This window comes from Chiloscyllium punctatum, chromosome 4, assembly GCF_047496795.1.
Source record: "Chiloscyllium punctatum isolate Juve2018m chromosome 4, sChiPun1.3, whole genome shotgun sequence".
In the NCBI taxonomy this organism is placed as follows: domain Eukaryota; kingdom Metazoa; phylum Chordata; class Chondrichthyes; order Orectolobiformes; family Hemiscylliidae; genus Chiloscyllium; species Chiloscyllium punctatum.
The window spans coordinates 33,134,183-33,150,133 of record NC_092742.1 but is presented as its reverse complement, the minus strand read 5'-3'; the positions used below and the strand labels follow the sequence as shown (position 1 = coordinate 33,150,133).

Here is a 15,951-nt window from a genome sequence, read left to right as displayed (position 1 = left end):
AGATTCAACAGTAGCATTCAATAGAGAATTTGATAAATACTTAAAGGGAAAAGAGCAACATTCTGGAGAAAGAACAAAGAGGTGGGATTAATTGGAGAGCTTTATTGCAGACCTGAAACAGACATAATAAGCTAGATCTCTTTATTGTACTCTGTCAACCATGTAAGTGACAGAATTTTTAAGGCAGACAAAAAAAGCCTTGTTGAACCAAAATGTACTTACAAGATTCAGTAGAAGTTAAAAAGTAGGTGAGAAAACTTGCATGATAACTGGAATATCAGTTGTTTAATTGGCACAGATGGAAGGTTCAAGAATGTGAAGCAACAGTTGGACCAGGAAAAAGTAGCATGAAATTCTAAAAGATCATCTTGATTATGAGATTTATGGTGCCATTTGTTGAATTGCAATCCACAGCAGGTGGATGCAAGTCAAATATATGTCACATCCAAACTTGCAGAAACAAAATATCTGTTTGAATGAGGCCATCACTAAACCCATGATTGTCAGCTTAGCACCACATATAAGTGTTAAAACATTAAAATGTTCGGATTAAGAATACCTAGTAAACTGTTGAATGGATAATTTGCACAAAGTTATCAGAGACATCTTTTAGAATGGAGGTAGACTGCAAGACACATTTTAAAAAAAGGACTTGCAAACACAAATAGAGTCACAGAGATGTACAGCATGGAAACAGACCCTTCAGTCCAACTCATCCAAGCTGCTCAGATATCTCAAACTAATCTCGTCCCATTTGCTAGCACTTGGCCCATTTCCCTCTAAACCCTTTCTATTCATATACTCATCCAGATGCCTTTCAAATGTTCTAATTGTACCAGCCTTCACCACTTCCTCTCGCAGCTCATTCCACACACACACACACACACACACACGCACGCACACACCATTCTCTGCATGAAAAAGTTGCACTTAGATCTCTTTTAAATGTTTCCCCTCTTACCCTAAAATGATTGCAAATTTCAGTATTAATCACAAGATATAACACCTCATTGTAGTTAGTTTTTTTTAGGATTTGCACAATTTTATTTTGATTTATTAAAAAAGTGAGAGAAAATGCTTTTCATGCTCTTCCAACTTTATTCAATTTTTATTTGTTTTGCTTATGTTTAAAATCTGGTTTTCTCAGTTTTCTGTTAGCTAATTCTATTTACAGCATTTACAAATTGTCTCAGTATGCCAGACAGTTAAGATTCAAATGATTCATTATCTCCAAAAGACAGAATTGAGCACTTAACCAGTAAATGCCTGCATATATGCTAGAAATACTTATCACTTCATCATGCCATCTCACTTCCTGACTTCATTCAGTTCTCTATGTAACGTCAAATAAAACACGTATGCTTAGTTCCAAAAATGAAACTTTATTTGATACACAGCAACAAGGTTACTATTTTAGAGAACAACACATCTTATCTCCAGTGTGCACACGCAAAAAGCATTGCAAAGCACAATTAATCGTATATTACGTCATCTGCCTCCTTGGTAATGTCAAACAAGATAGTGACTCTTGTTTCTTACAAAGTTCTTTACTATTTTAAAGAAGCTGAATTCAAATGCAATTTTATTCCTGCAGGCAGCTTTTTAGACAGAAATTAAATTCAAACTTCAGTAAATACAACATAAAAATATTGCAACAGTTATAACAAATACTTAAAACATTGCCACATCTTTTTCAAAATGTAACATACTAGAGATTATGGTAGGTTTCAATGTTGGAGGCAACATTGTTAAAAACACACAGAGTTGCAAACAGATACAAGTTCTGGTTTTCATTTTCTGCTCAATGCTTTCTTCTTCCAAAAGTATTAAATCTAATTGAGATATGTTCCACAGGCATGAGTCACCTTCTCATTCCTTGTTCCCATAAGCCTTGACACTTGAGCATCAATGGGCTGTTTCACCAGAGCACAAGTTGGACTTGGTTTGCTTTTTCCTCCTACTACTTCAGGTACTTGGAAATCAATGACTGTGCTCACTGTCAAACCAACTGCGATCAGGCTACTCTTCTCAGTCCAAGGACTGATTCTAGTCAAGACATGATTTTACAGAAATGTCTGACAAATTTGTCTCTTGCTTAAGTGAAAATACTAATCTTTGTGGTAACCCAATAGTTAAAAGTACTGCAAGATATAGCACTCTAGCACAAAGTAGGAAGCTCTGACATTCCATTCCTGGCCTTTGCCATTCAAATTGAGATGAATCAACTGATCTAATTAGTCTCAGTGTTTCCAAGTTAAACAACTGAAGACAGCAAAAGTGGGTAGTCCCTCCTTAGCCTAATCATAGGTGTCTGTTCAGAGGTGTGTTTTTCTTTCAATGCAGATATTTCAGTCTGCCATGACTCTACATTGCCACCTTGCCTCACTTCACCCTCCAAATGTTAGGAATGCACTGTTTAGATATGTATGAGAGGAGTACCATTCAAACCATAATGCTGAATGATTGCCAGTAGCTGCAAAACTGTAGTCTAGCTTAAATGGAATCGATTGTTGGTACTGAACTAGAGTTTTGCTGAAAAAAGCCAGTTTGTCAAAGCTTTTCATCTTGCACTCATCAGGATATTTCGCAAGAATACTAATTCAACTGAAATTTTAAGCCAGGAAGAATGACTCTGAGCAGGACATTGGTCAAGACAGTGCAGCAAACGGCTGTCACATAACTAATAAGTGCCTTCTCTATGCCAAGGCCTCTACCAATGCAGCCCAATTACCAATGCATCAGCAAGCTCCTCGCCTGCAGTATAAATGGTAGCTTTCCTTACTCTCATGAATTGTGCTGAGTGTAAGATGAAGATTTGACAAAAATCTCCTTTTCTCAGTCATTCTCAAGACAAAATTTTGAGCAAAGAGAGAAATGAAAGAATGCAATAAAAATGCTGTCATTCTTTGCTCAAATTTGCACTTAAAAATAACGTACTTAACAAGTTAAAATATGTTCTTGGGCATGGGCAGCAAAGACATGCCTGCATTTATTATACACCTTTGTTGCTCTGAAAGTAAAGAGCCGAGGACTGCAGGAAGGTAGTTCATTTCCCAAAATTTCGCTAGTGAACTAGTTACATTTTCTTTAAATGACAGAAATATCAGGTCAACTACAGAGACATAGACTCATACTGCACAGATATAGAACCTTTGGTCCAACTCATCCATGCCGACGAGACATCCCAATCTGACCTAGTTCCATTTGCCAGCATTTGGTCCATATCCTTCTAAACCCTTCCGATTCATATACCTATCCAGATGCCTTTTAAATGCTGTAACTCTACCAGCCTCCATCATTTCCTCTAGCAGCTCATTCCATACATGCACCATCTACCTCACAGGTCTTTTTAAAACCTTTCCACTCTGAGCTTAAACCTATATCCTCTAGTTTTTGACTCCTCCACCCTAGGAAAAAGACCTTGGCTATTCACCCTATCCATCATTCTTCATTCTCACTTCTTATCTGACTTATTGACTGAAACTTTAAAACCTGCCAAAGCAGGCTTGGAACCCCGACTCGTTGGTCCTGTACTAAGCTGCAGGAACTACAGTATTACACAGAAGGCCTATGTTTGAGCTTTGGACAGATAACCACTTTAATCTGAAGGTTAAGACTTTTAAAGCATGCCAAAGAAAAGGCAGGTTATCCTGTTTTTAAACTTGGCCCATCCTAACTCATTAACTTCATAAAGACATTACTATGTAGTGTAAGCAACAAAAAATCTCAATACACAGCAATTTTGACTTTGTTTATATTATGTAATCAGGAATACAGCAAACAATCTGTAAAGTACACACAGCTCCAGCTCCTTTACATTTCCCAGTGAAAATTATGATATGATATGAACCCGCATTTTGCTTTAAAAGGTCAAGCTGACCTATCACAGACTACTCAATTGTAATTTTCCCTAATTCTTGGAACTCCATTTTATACATTTATGTTCCCTGGTATGATCTTCTCAAAATGAAGGGAACAGGTTCAAGTACAAAAGACTTTAAAAGCAAAAATCTGCATGGCTCTGCAATACACATTCAACATAACAGGAACTTTGTGTTAGAACAATTAAACACGAAGACAAGGTCAAAATTCAAAGATAAAAACAGATCTACAAACTTTCAAGCGTCACAAAATGCCACAAAGCTCAACTGCTTGCTGCATATCATCTCTCTTGACATGTTCAATGTTTAAATTGAACCTGATTTGAATAGAAGCTATAGTTAAGAGAGTTAAAGTATGTTTTCAAAAAGTAAACACTTCAGTATTTGCCTTCTTAGGTCCCATCATTGGTAGATCAGAAAATACCAAAAACGTTTTTTTTTAATTGGTTACGAAATCTTGAATTTCTTCCCTGTAATTTTCTTAATTAGACTGTGCATGAAGAGGGTTTTTCAAAAGATAAGGTGCTACAACTGAAGTTAAGAAACAGGAAATCTTGCATTTTCTTTTAACTACAAATTATCCAACAAGACAACCACAAAAGTTCTTTGCATTAAGAGTGAAAATAACCTTTTGCTCTCTGTGAAAACACACATCTTTGTCTTTGTGGCTGAAGTATAGGTGGAATGCTGCACATAGGGATCAGCAATGGGAAACAGTTATTGCTGGTATTTAGTTTTCACATTAACTTCCTTCCCCTTTTGAATCATCATTGGCACCAGCTTCTAACGACTTCAGCCCATCTGCTTGAGGCAGTTCTTGTTCAGTCATGCCAGCTGTGAATTGGGGTAAAAAAGATCACAGACTAATAAATATTTAGAACCAAGGAAGAGATCTGCACCCATCCAGGCAAGTAGGGAATATTCCATCACTTACCTGATTTGTGCATTGTAGATAGTGAACAAGCTTTGGGGAATCAAGAGACAAGTTAATCACTCCAAAATTCCTAGCTTTAACTTGCTCTTGTAGGTATGGCAATAATGTGGCTAGGATTAATGTGGCTAGTCCAGTTCAGTTTCTAGTCAATGGCAACCCCAGGACATTGGTATTGGAAGAATTCAGTGACGATAATGCCATTGAATGTCAGGGGCCAGTAGTTATATTCTATCTTCTTGGATATAGTCATTGTCTGGCTCTTGTGTGGTGTGAAGGTTACTTGCCACTTATATGCAGCTCTTGCTGCATATTTCTATATATTGCTTCAGTAACTGAGGTATCAGTCATCAATTATGAACATTGTGCAATCATCATTTGATTGTTGGAATGATTATACCTTCTATAGCATGCCGTTTCTGTTGTTTGATATGCAAGTACTTCTGTGTTGTTGCTTTACCTCAAATTTATATAGGTCTTACGCTGCTCCTGGCATTCCCTATTGCACTCTTCATTACACCAGGGTTAATCTGCTCCCTTGATAACAATGGTAAAGACGAGTATATTGTTGGCCATGAGATTACAGAGCGTAGTTGAATAAATTTTGCTGCTACTGATGGTCCACAGTACCTCATGGGTGCTCAGTTTTGAGTTGCTAGATACATTTGAAACTTTAGCACAGAGGTAGTGCCACACAACACAATGGAGGGGAACATCAATGTGAAGAATGTCTTTCGTATTCAGAAAACTATTATGTCAGATACTGAAACAGTATGTGTTCATGTGCAGGAACATCCCAGCTTGAGTGATATGTGGCAAGTAACATTTGTGCAACACAAGTGCTGGGCAATGGCTACCTCCAACAAGATCTAGCCATCTCCCTTTAATGTCTAATGCATTATCAATGCTAAATCCCAAACCTCCCAGTGGTTTCCATTGTCCAGAAACGTAACTAGATCCGTCATACAAACACTGTGGTAACAATAGCAAGTCAGAGGTTAGGCTTCCTCTAGTAAGTAAATCATCTTCTGTCACCCCAGTGCCTTTCCACTGTCTACTTGCTTGGATGAGTGCAACTCCAAAAACATTCATGAAGCTTGACATTATCTTGGATGAAGAAGCCTGCTTTGATCGGCAACCCATCTGCCACCATCAACATTTACTCCCTTCACCATGGCATGCAATGGCAACAGTGCCTACCATCTAGGTGATGTACTGCAGCAACTCAAAGTTCCTTATTCAGCACCTTCCCAACTTGTGACCTCTACCACCAAGAAAGACAAGGACACTAAATGCATTGGAATGCCACCATCTGCAAGTTTCCCTTTAAACCCCACACAATTCTGACTTGGAAGTAGATCCCTATTCCTCCCTGTCACTCAGCAAAAATCCTGGATCTCCTTTCTTAAGGGAACTGTGGGTGTCGATGTACCCCAAAGTTTGCAAAGGTTTAAGAAGGTAGAACTCCTTCACTTTCCCTAGGAATGAGCTGTAAACATTGGCCTAGCTTGACGTGGGTTCATCCCATGGACAAATCTTTAAAAATACTTGTCATTGTGTGCCTATATGTAAACCCAGATCTTGGCAATGCAGCAACTGCTTATGATACAATTCTTACATGCATGATTTTATTAAGAGAGATTAGCTTTACAAAAAGCAAAGCTTAATGGTTAAACAGTATATAACTGACATATTTTACGCTTGTTGTCAGTTCAACAGGATGAACAGATCAGGAATTTTACCTGAATTTGTCTTCAGTATTGAACAACTTTGTTTTTCTGATTGATCTGTAACTTCTGGTTGTACTCGCTGTTTTCTGGTGGAAACAAAAATGTAAGCATTATATAATTACACAGTAGGTTCACTGCTTTTTTTGAATATGTAGGCTGGCATTTCTATGTAGTTAAAATAATTGTGAACAACACTAAAATTTGAACTTGCACGATGTGGCATATTTATGTGCTGAACTCCAAAAAAGGGTTCAAGAATGTAAGGATATTCTTAAGGAATGTCACTATTTATTTGAAGATCACTATCTATTTTACGTCAGAACATTGCAGAAACGGGCTAGGAAAAGACTTTTGCCTTTTGATCAGGACACTAGAGAATATTGCTTCTTTTTCCACAGAGCTTTTAATATATTGCAAGCACTCAGTTCCTACAGTCAACTTATTCAAGGCAACTGGATTCTATGGAAGTCATACTAATGAAATGATCGTCTCATTTTCTTTTACCGATCAGAATATGTTCCAAAGCAATGGGTTCACAACACAAGAACACTTCTAAGTGGCATTAATTGGAAGCTTTCATTTATGTTACTTATTTTTGTTATCGTCCTTCATGGTATGCATGTAGTGATGTCAATATAGCGCTGAGCTGCTTTCTTGAACCGCTTCAGTCCATCTAGTGTATATCATTAACAGCACCATTATGAGAGAATTCTGGGACTTTTGATTCAACAACAGTGAAGGGATACTGATATACTTTCAATTTGGGATGGTGTGAGATTTGGATGGGAATTTGCAGGTGCAATATAGTCACAATAATATATGCCTGGTCCAGTTAATGTTCTAGTCAATGGTAAACCCCCATTATGTTTGTGATGGAATATTCATTTTTAATGATGAACATCAAGGAAGTAGTCAGTTATATTCTCCATTTTTGGAGATGGTGCCTGGCCATTGCCTGGTCAATGTTACTTGTCACTTATTAGCCCAAGCCTGAATGCTGCCTAGGTCTCATCAGAGATACCATTGCTGTAGGTGTAGTGTAATGTAATCATGGCAAGAATAGATGGATACAGAGATCTAGGAACACAGGTACAGAAGTCATTAAGTCAAGCTGGTAAGTGCAAAGGTGATTAAAAAGCCCAAAAGGAATGCCAAGCTTCATCAAAAAAAAACAATAAAATGTCAAAGTCATCAAGTATTATTGCACTGGTTAGGCTTCATATGGAAAAACATGGCCAGTGTTTGGCACGACACTTTAAGATAAACTAAAACTAAAGATTGAACAAAATCCAGCAACAATTTCAGGATGAGACTGGAATGAGGGACTTAACTATGAGAGCGAACACAATGGATAATATTTTTGGCCAATGAGGAAGTTAAGTGTTATAAAATTGAAAAATTTAAAATACTAAAGGGAATTTATAATCACATATTTGAAACCAGATAAAGTTGACTGAAAGGAAGATCTGAAAACATTTTTTTACAGAGGAACTGAGTGAAGGGTGAAATCAAAATAAATTAGGAAATGAAAGTGGAGGTGAGCAATTATGTTAGAAGGTGAATTATAAGGAATATGGAGAGCTGGGAATTGAACATGAAATGGCTGAACTAGACAGGCCTGTAGTTTCCTGTTTTTCCATTTGCTCATTTCTTAAGGAGGGTTGGGTGATATTTACAAGCTTTCAATCTGCAGGAATCATCACAGAATTTGTGGAATTTAGGAAGATAATTACCAACATATCAATTACCTCTATACACATGTCCCTCAATACTCTGAGATGTAGACTATCAGACCTTGGGGACTTATCAAGTTTCACCTGCAGTCATTTCATTAGTACAACCTTCTTACTAGTACTAATTTCCTTCAATTTTTCACCGCCCTAGTCACTTGGATCTCTACTTCTGGGAGATTTCTTGTTCTTCTTCAGTGAGAACAGAGACACAATATATCATTTACTTTCTCTGCCAGTTCTCTACTTCCCAGTAAAAATTCTCCTGACTCTGCTTTTAATAGACCCACGTTTATTTTAGACAAGCGTTTCATTATTCTGTACTTGTAGAAGTTTTTACAGTCCATTTTAATGATTTTTGCTATATTGTATCCACATTTTATTGCTCCTTTCCCCATCAGTTTCTGGTCTTCCTTCGCTGTAAACTTAAAACGTCTTAATCCTCAGATTTACTATAACTTCTGGCTGCTTTATAAGCCTTTTTAAGAAAAATCTTAAACAATCATTCACTTCTATTTTCAGCGATGTGTGATTGACTATTTTTAGAGATTTTGCACCTTGAATGAATATAGTTGCTATAAGTCATGTAATGATTCTTCAGAGATTATCCATTGCTGATGTACAGTCATGCCTTTTCATATATTTTTCCAAACCAGCTCAGCGAACTTGTGTCGCATGCTTTCATAATTTCTCAATGAAATTAAACACACTTGTTCAGAATGAACTACCTCACTTTCAAACAATGTAAAAGTCTATCATATTGTGGTCACTCATCCCTGAAGGTTCTTTTGCAACAAGATATTAGTTAACCATTTTCTCATTACGTATTACTAGATCCAAAATAGTTCATTTTCCAGTTCAACATGTTTTTCTAGAAAACCATCCCAACGACACTCCAGAAACTTTTCCTCCACAGCGTTGGTGCTCAAATGTCATTGAACCTAACCGAGATATAGGGAGCAAGCAAAAAGCCTTGAGGCTGTAGCTGACTGGCATATATCTTACTGTAAAGGCTCAAAACTGACACTGCTGGATACATAGAAATCCTAATTCTCACTTCAATATTCCTTGCTATGATGAACACAAGCTTTAATCAATGAAAAATGTTTGCAAAGCCAATTTTAAAAATGAATGAAGAAATCTGAATATGTCTTAATACTGCACAAGCGCAAAGAAACATAGTCCTTAAAAGGGACAAAGTCACACATCACGGAAACTAAATGAAATTTTGCAGCAGTATAAATCTGTGGTCTGCTTGCCTCTCAAAGTACGCTTGTCTATGTCTTCGTAGCTCCTCTGCTGTAGGAGTTTCCGTTTGATTGGCTCTTGAAGATTGTGCAACGTCATTCCAAGATGAGGACACTTCAGAATTTTCTGTCCCTTGCTTAAAACCTAGAAATTAATTAACAAGATTACATTACTAAAACATCATAATATCAAATGCTGAAAATATGACATTTCAATCAGGACATGAGGATCAATCAAACCTACAGGAGTATTTCTTCCCATTACAGAATGCTGTTCCATATTGCTTGAGCTGATCTCTGCCCCTCTGCAACAAGGGAGAGGATGGATTGGTACATGGCACATGCAACACAGACTATTATTGAGAGATGTGGCAGGGTGTATACATCTAACCACTCTTTCCCATTGGAAAAAATAGTATTGTGTTTGACATCCAACATTAGGTATGGGAATTTTCCATGTTGAAGATCATGGTACAAAGAATTGCACAGCACAACATACTGGTAAACCCATGTTTCCTGGTACTAGTGCTTTACTAAAAAAGCTACAGCAATCTAGATTAGGAGGCTTGGTGCTCATACTAGCCTCCTGACACCCCGAGATCTGATCATTAGCAATGAAAGTAATAACTTAAGTGACTATAATGGTATAAGAGCATGATTTCACAATCATGATACATGTGATAACTAGTTAATGCTTGGAGGGTGAGGTTCTTCTTTTATATTTATTAGAAAGATTATCTTCCCTGTCCAAGTACAAAATGATACATTTCATTCCACCTCTTTATCTTTCATTCCTGTGGGCAGCAAATGCACCCTGTAGCGGTGGGCAAGCCTGATAGCAAGTATCAAATGTGAGAGCAGCATCACAGTCAAATCCATATCTAACCACAGACAATATTCACAATGTGCATTGCAGCATAGGTGACTAGATTGCAACCTAACCTTCGAGCTTAGACAGCTATTTCAGCAAGTAATCACTTTCTTGGCTCAGATCAGTCATAGAGTCATCGAGATATACTGCATGGAAACAGACTCTTGGGTCCAACATGTCCATGCCGACCAGATATCCCAACCCAATCGAGTCCCAACTGCCAGCACCCGGCCCATATCCCACCAAATCCTTCCTATTCATATACCCATCTAAATGCCTCTTAAATGTTGCAATTGTATCAGCCTGGCAGCTCATTCCATACACGTACCACCCTGTGTGAAAAAGTTGTCCCTTAGGTCTCTTTTATATCTTCCCCCTCTCACCCTAAACCTATGTCCTCTAGTTCTGGACTCCCCGACCCCATGCTTTCCATGCCCTCATAATTTTGTAAACCTCTAGAAGGTCACCCCTCAGCCTCTGATGCTCCAGGGAAAACAGCCCCAGCCTGTTCAGCCTCTCCCTATAGCTTAAATCCTCCAACCCTGGCAACAACCCTGTAAATCTTTTCTGAACCCTTTCAAGTTTCACAACATCTTTCCAATAGGAAGAAGGCCAGAACTGCATGCAATATTCCAACAGTGGCCTAACCAATGTCCTGTACAGCTGCAACATGACCTCCCAACTCCTATACTCAATACTCTGACCAATAAACGAAAGCATACTAAACGCCTTCTTCGCTATCCTATCTACCTGCGTCTCCACTTTCAAGGAGCTATGAACCTGCACTCAAAGACCTCTTTGTTCAGCAACACTCCCTAGGACCTTACCATTAAGTGTATAAGTTCTGATAAGATTTGCTTTCCCAAAATGCAGCACCTTGCATTTATCTGAATTAAACTCCATCTGCCACTTCTCAGTCCATTGGCCTATCTGATCAAGATCCTGTTGTAATCTGAGGTAACCCTCTTCGCTGTCCACTGCACCTCCAATTTTGGTGTCATCTGCAAACTTACTAACTGTACCTCTTATGATCACATCCAAATCATTTATCTAAATGACAAAAAGTAGAGGACCCAGCACCGATCCTTGTGGAAGCCTTCAGAAATGAGATACCTCCTCCTCTGTAACATGGACATTTTTTTCAAGATGTCACCATCAATTTCCCTACATTCTATATTTTCCATGTCCTTCTCCACTGTAAATAATGAGGCAAAATACTTGTTTAGTATCTCCCCCATTTTCTGTGGCTCCACACAAAGGCTGCCTTGCTGATCTTTGAGGGGCCCTATTCTTTCTCTAGTTACCCTTTTGTCCTTAATGTATTTGTAAAAACCCTTTGGATTCTTCTTAATTCCATTTGCTAAAGCTATCTCATGTCCCCTTTTTGCCCTCCTGATTTCCCTCTTAAGTATACTCCTTCCTGCCTTTATACTATAAGGATTCACTGGATCTACGCTGTCTGTACCTTACATATGCTTCCTTCTTTTTCTTAACCAAACCCTCAATTTTTTTAGTCATCCAGCATTCCTTATACCTACCAGCCTTTCCTTTCACCCTAACAGGAATATACTGTCTCTGGATTCTCATTATCTCATTTCTGAAGGCTTCCCATTTTCCAGCCATCCCTTTACCTGCGAACATCTGCCCCAATCAGCTTTTAAAAATTCTTGCCTAATACCATCAAAATTGGCCTTTCATCAATCTAGACCTTCAACTTTTAGATCTGGTCTATCCTTTTCCATCACTATTTTAAATCTAATAGTATTATTAATTAAATATGCAATTGTCTTGGGTTTTGTCTGAAATTGTCTTAATTTATGCAGTTCAGTAGAATATTATATGACCTTTCCACAATAAATAATCAATTAATTCTCCAATATTCAATGAACTACCAGAGCATGACTCATGGCAAAGTATTTAACTAACTACAGAAATGTAGAATCAGGCCAAATGGGCCATCTGATTTAAAAGTCATAGAGACCTACAGAACACAAGGTCTTTTGGCCTGTTGCATCAATGACAGTCAAAAACAGCCACCTAACTATTTTAATCTCATTTTCCAGCTCTTGGTCCACAACATTGCATGCCTTGGCATTGAAAGTGCACATTTAAATTCTTCTTAAATGTTCTGAGCGCTTCCATCTCTACCGCCCTTACAGGCAGTGAGTTCCAGATTCCCAATGCGTTCTGGAAGAAAATCTCCTCTAAACCTTTGGCCCCTTACTTTAAAATCTGCACACTGGTCACTGAATCTCGACCAAGGGGAAGGTCTCTTCTTTTCTACTCTAGCTATGCCCCTCATTATTTTATACATTTCAATCATGTCCCCTTTCAATCTCCTCTACTCTAAGGAAAAATGACCCTAGTCTGTCGAATATCTCTTTATAACTGAAACCCTCTAGCCCAGGCAACATGTTGGTAAATCCTTTCTGAACCTTCTCCAGTATTATCATACCCACCTATAATGTAGATTTCAGAACAGCACACACTACTCTGACTGAGGCCGAACTAACATTTCATACAGTTCCAGCTCAACTCCCCAACTCTTAAACTCTATGCTTTGACTAATAAAGGCAAGTATCCTATATGCCTTCTTAAACACTTTATCCACCTGTTCTAATACCTTAAGGGGCGTAATTACTCTATAATATTCTCCCTCTGGGACCTGTTGTTTATACCATGCCAACCAGACCAATGAACATCTTCCTTTGATGTCAGTAATTAATATAACTCATTAAAAAGTATTCTCTGAACATTCAATCCAGTTTTAAAACAACAAATCTAATTTCTTTTTCATTGTACTTTTCTTTTGCTGGTTCCGAAACATCTGAATGAAGAAATAAATTTAAAAGTCCAACAGAGTTTTGTTCCAAAACACTTCATCCTGTCATTGCTTAAAAATAGCATTTGTCAAACTTCATACAATAATAGGTGGACTTCCTAGAATGCATTTGCACATTAACGTATCCATTACAGAAAAGGCCTCATCACAATTCCAATTTAATTTAGTAATTAGAAAATTGTAGCAAAATAAACTACAACCTCACTCCTGAGGAAACTGAACTAAAGTTGTCCATCTACTTGATACAGCTTCCATGAGGTATCCATCTTTCTGATCACAGACTGTGCACACCACAGAAATTCAAATAGGAGAAAAGTAGGAAATGTACTTTTAAAAAGTGACCAAAGTTGAAAATTAGACAGAGAAAGAGAGTGTGGAACTGTTGAGACGAGATATACAGGAATCCCAAAAGGCCTGTTGACCTATCGAGCCTGGTTGCTTTATTGTTGGGTAAATTACAGGAAATATAAAGGCTGTGTTGGCAAGCTGGACTGATAAATGAGATAGAAACCAGGGAAGGACATTTTCCTGTTGGACAGGAATGGAAATGTTTCCGGAAGCAACTGGAGAGAGGTTCCAGTGTTCATACACAAAGATAAAAGACTACAACAGATAACGCTAATGGTGAATTTATGCTACCGTTCATATCGTATTTAATGTTGGAGCTAAGAATGAGTAAAGAATAAATTATCAATTTATTTGGCAGAGTCTGCAATCATTGGGGTCCCCTGGTGGACAAAGCAAATCTAATCAGGAAGGATCCAAGTTAGACCCCTAGTATGTATTGGATTGGCCCACTTCAATCTGGGAAAGAAGGCACGAAAGGTGTACAATTGAAAGCTGCTCAACCAAAAGAGGAAAAAAATAGTCAGCCAGGGATCAAACCTTGCAGCAAGTTAGAGTGAGATTACATCAGAAGAGGACAGGATTCAGACTGGCTGAAGAACAGCTGAGAGACAACAGCTTATGAACGGCTTGTGAGACAATATCACTTTAAACAAAACACCAAAGATGGCCATATAGGAAAATACAACTTCTCAGAAAAGAATCACTTCTTTCACAAGAGGATGGTACAAATGCAGCACTGAAAGAGGAACAATACGTGGATCTCGGTTTTTGCCATTTTGAAATCATGCCTTCTACTTTGCCTTGCTCAATTTATAACCACAAAATGCTACACAGCAGCAATCTCATCAGTTTTGTTCAGATCATATTCTTTTAATTATGTTCCAATGAAGTAAGTTTAATCCTTACAGCATCCCAAAGCTCAATGTAAAACCAGAGGAAAAAAGTTATCTTTTTATTAACATTATCTATTTGCATTGCCATTGTTTCTGTAGTATAGTCACTAAGTACAGTATAATTTGTGGAAGGTTTTTAAAATGAAACAAGTGGTATTCTGCAGGTTAATTCTTGGTATTATCTTTGCCTCTCAATTTCTTGTAAGATCATAAAAAAAACACAAGTAGGCCATCAAGCTTTCTCCACCATTCAGTTGTGGTTGCAACTCTAATTTTCCACCTATTCACCATAACTCTGGACTCCCCTAGATCCTAAATCCAACTCAGCTTTGAATACATTCAGTAGTTCAACTGTCATTGTTCGCTGGAGAATTCAAAATCTAAAAATCTTCTGACACTAAAATGTCATTATTTCCATCTTAATTGGGAAAAACCTTACCCATAAGCTATGGTCCCTTGTTCTAGACTAGTCACAAGTTAAAACATCCGCCAGCACCACTCTATCAAGTTGCCTCAAAATTCTAAACTTCAATAGGATCAGCTCTCTTTCTTCTCAACTCCATTGAGCATAGTGCCAATCTGCTTAACCATTCCTCATAAAGCAACCTCTTCCTCGGTAGAATTAATCAAGCGATTCTGAACTGCTTCCAATTCAATTATATTACTTTTTCAGCAAAGAGACCAAAACTGCACACAGCATTTCAGGTGCAGCCTCTCACAACTGCAACTGTGACAAATCTGTCCGACATTTACGGCTTGCTTCCTAACTACTTGCTGTACCTACATGCACACTTTTGTGTGATTCATGTATCCTACCAAAGTGGACAAAGTCACATTTTGCACATTATATTCAATCTGCAAAACTTATGTTCATTTACTTGTCTGTATCCTTCTGCAGTCAGTGCCCTACCTTGCTATCCTATCTATCTTTATATTAACAAGTAATTAACTACCATATACTTGGTCACTTTATTCAAGTGAAAAAGTTCACGACCCATCACATATCCCTGTGGCACCCCATCAGTTAGTTTGTCAACCTGAAAATCAGGAACTTAGCACTACTCGCTACTTTCTTTTAGCTTGGCTGGACCAGCATTTATGGCCCATCCCTAACTGCTCTTGAGAAGATGGCACTGAGTTTCTTTTTTGCATCATTGAAGCACATTTGGTACAGGTATACCCTCAAAGCTTTTAGAGGGGTAGTTCTTATTTTGCCTACCTTTATCAACTTCTTTTGATTCTTTTTTGGGGTTTGGGCATCACCATATGGCATTATTTGATACACATTCAAATTGACCTTGAACTGACTTGATAGGCCATTGCAGAGGGTAATCAAGAAGCAATCAGACTGCTGTGGGTTTGGAATCACAAGGCCAGATAAAGACAGCAGAATCCCTTCCCTAAAGGACATTAGTAAACCTGACAGGCTTTTAATAACAAATTGACAATGATTTCATGGTCACCACTATGGTTACTAG

General features: G+C 38.0%; 1 protein-coding gene across 2 annotated transcripts in view; it reads right to left on the bottom strand.

Moving 5' to 3' along the window:
• Window positions 1-1,366: 1,366 nt before the first annotated feature.
• The window catches only part of atxn3 (ataxin 3), a 59,168-nt gene continuing 44,583 nt past the window's right edge, over window positions 1,367-15,951 (bottom strand). For both annotated transcript variants that reach the window (XM_072568333.1, XM_072568334.1), the window contains exons 9-11: window positions 9,532-9,664; window positions 6,555-6,628; window positions 1,367-4,715 (exon numbers count right to left, since the gene is read on the bottom strand). In XM_072568333.1, coding sequence (XP_072424434.1) covers window positions 4,624-4,715; window positions 6,555-6,628; window positions 9,532-9,664 — 299 coding nt within the window. In that variant the 3' untranslated portion in view covers window positions 1,367-4,623. The remainder of the gene's footprint in view (window positions 4,716-6,554; window positions 6,629-9,531; window positions 9,665-15,951) is intronic.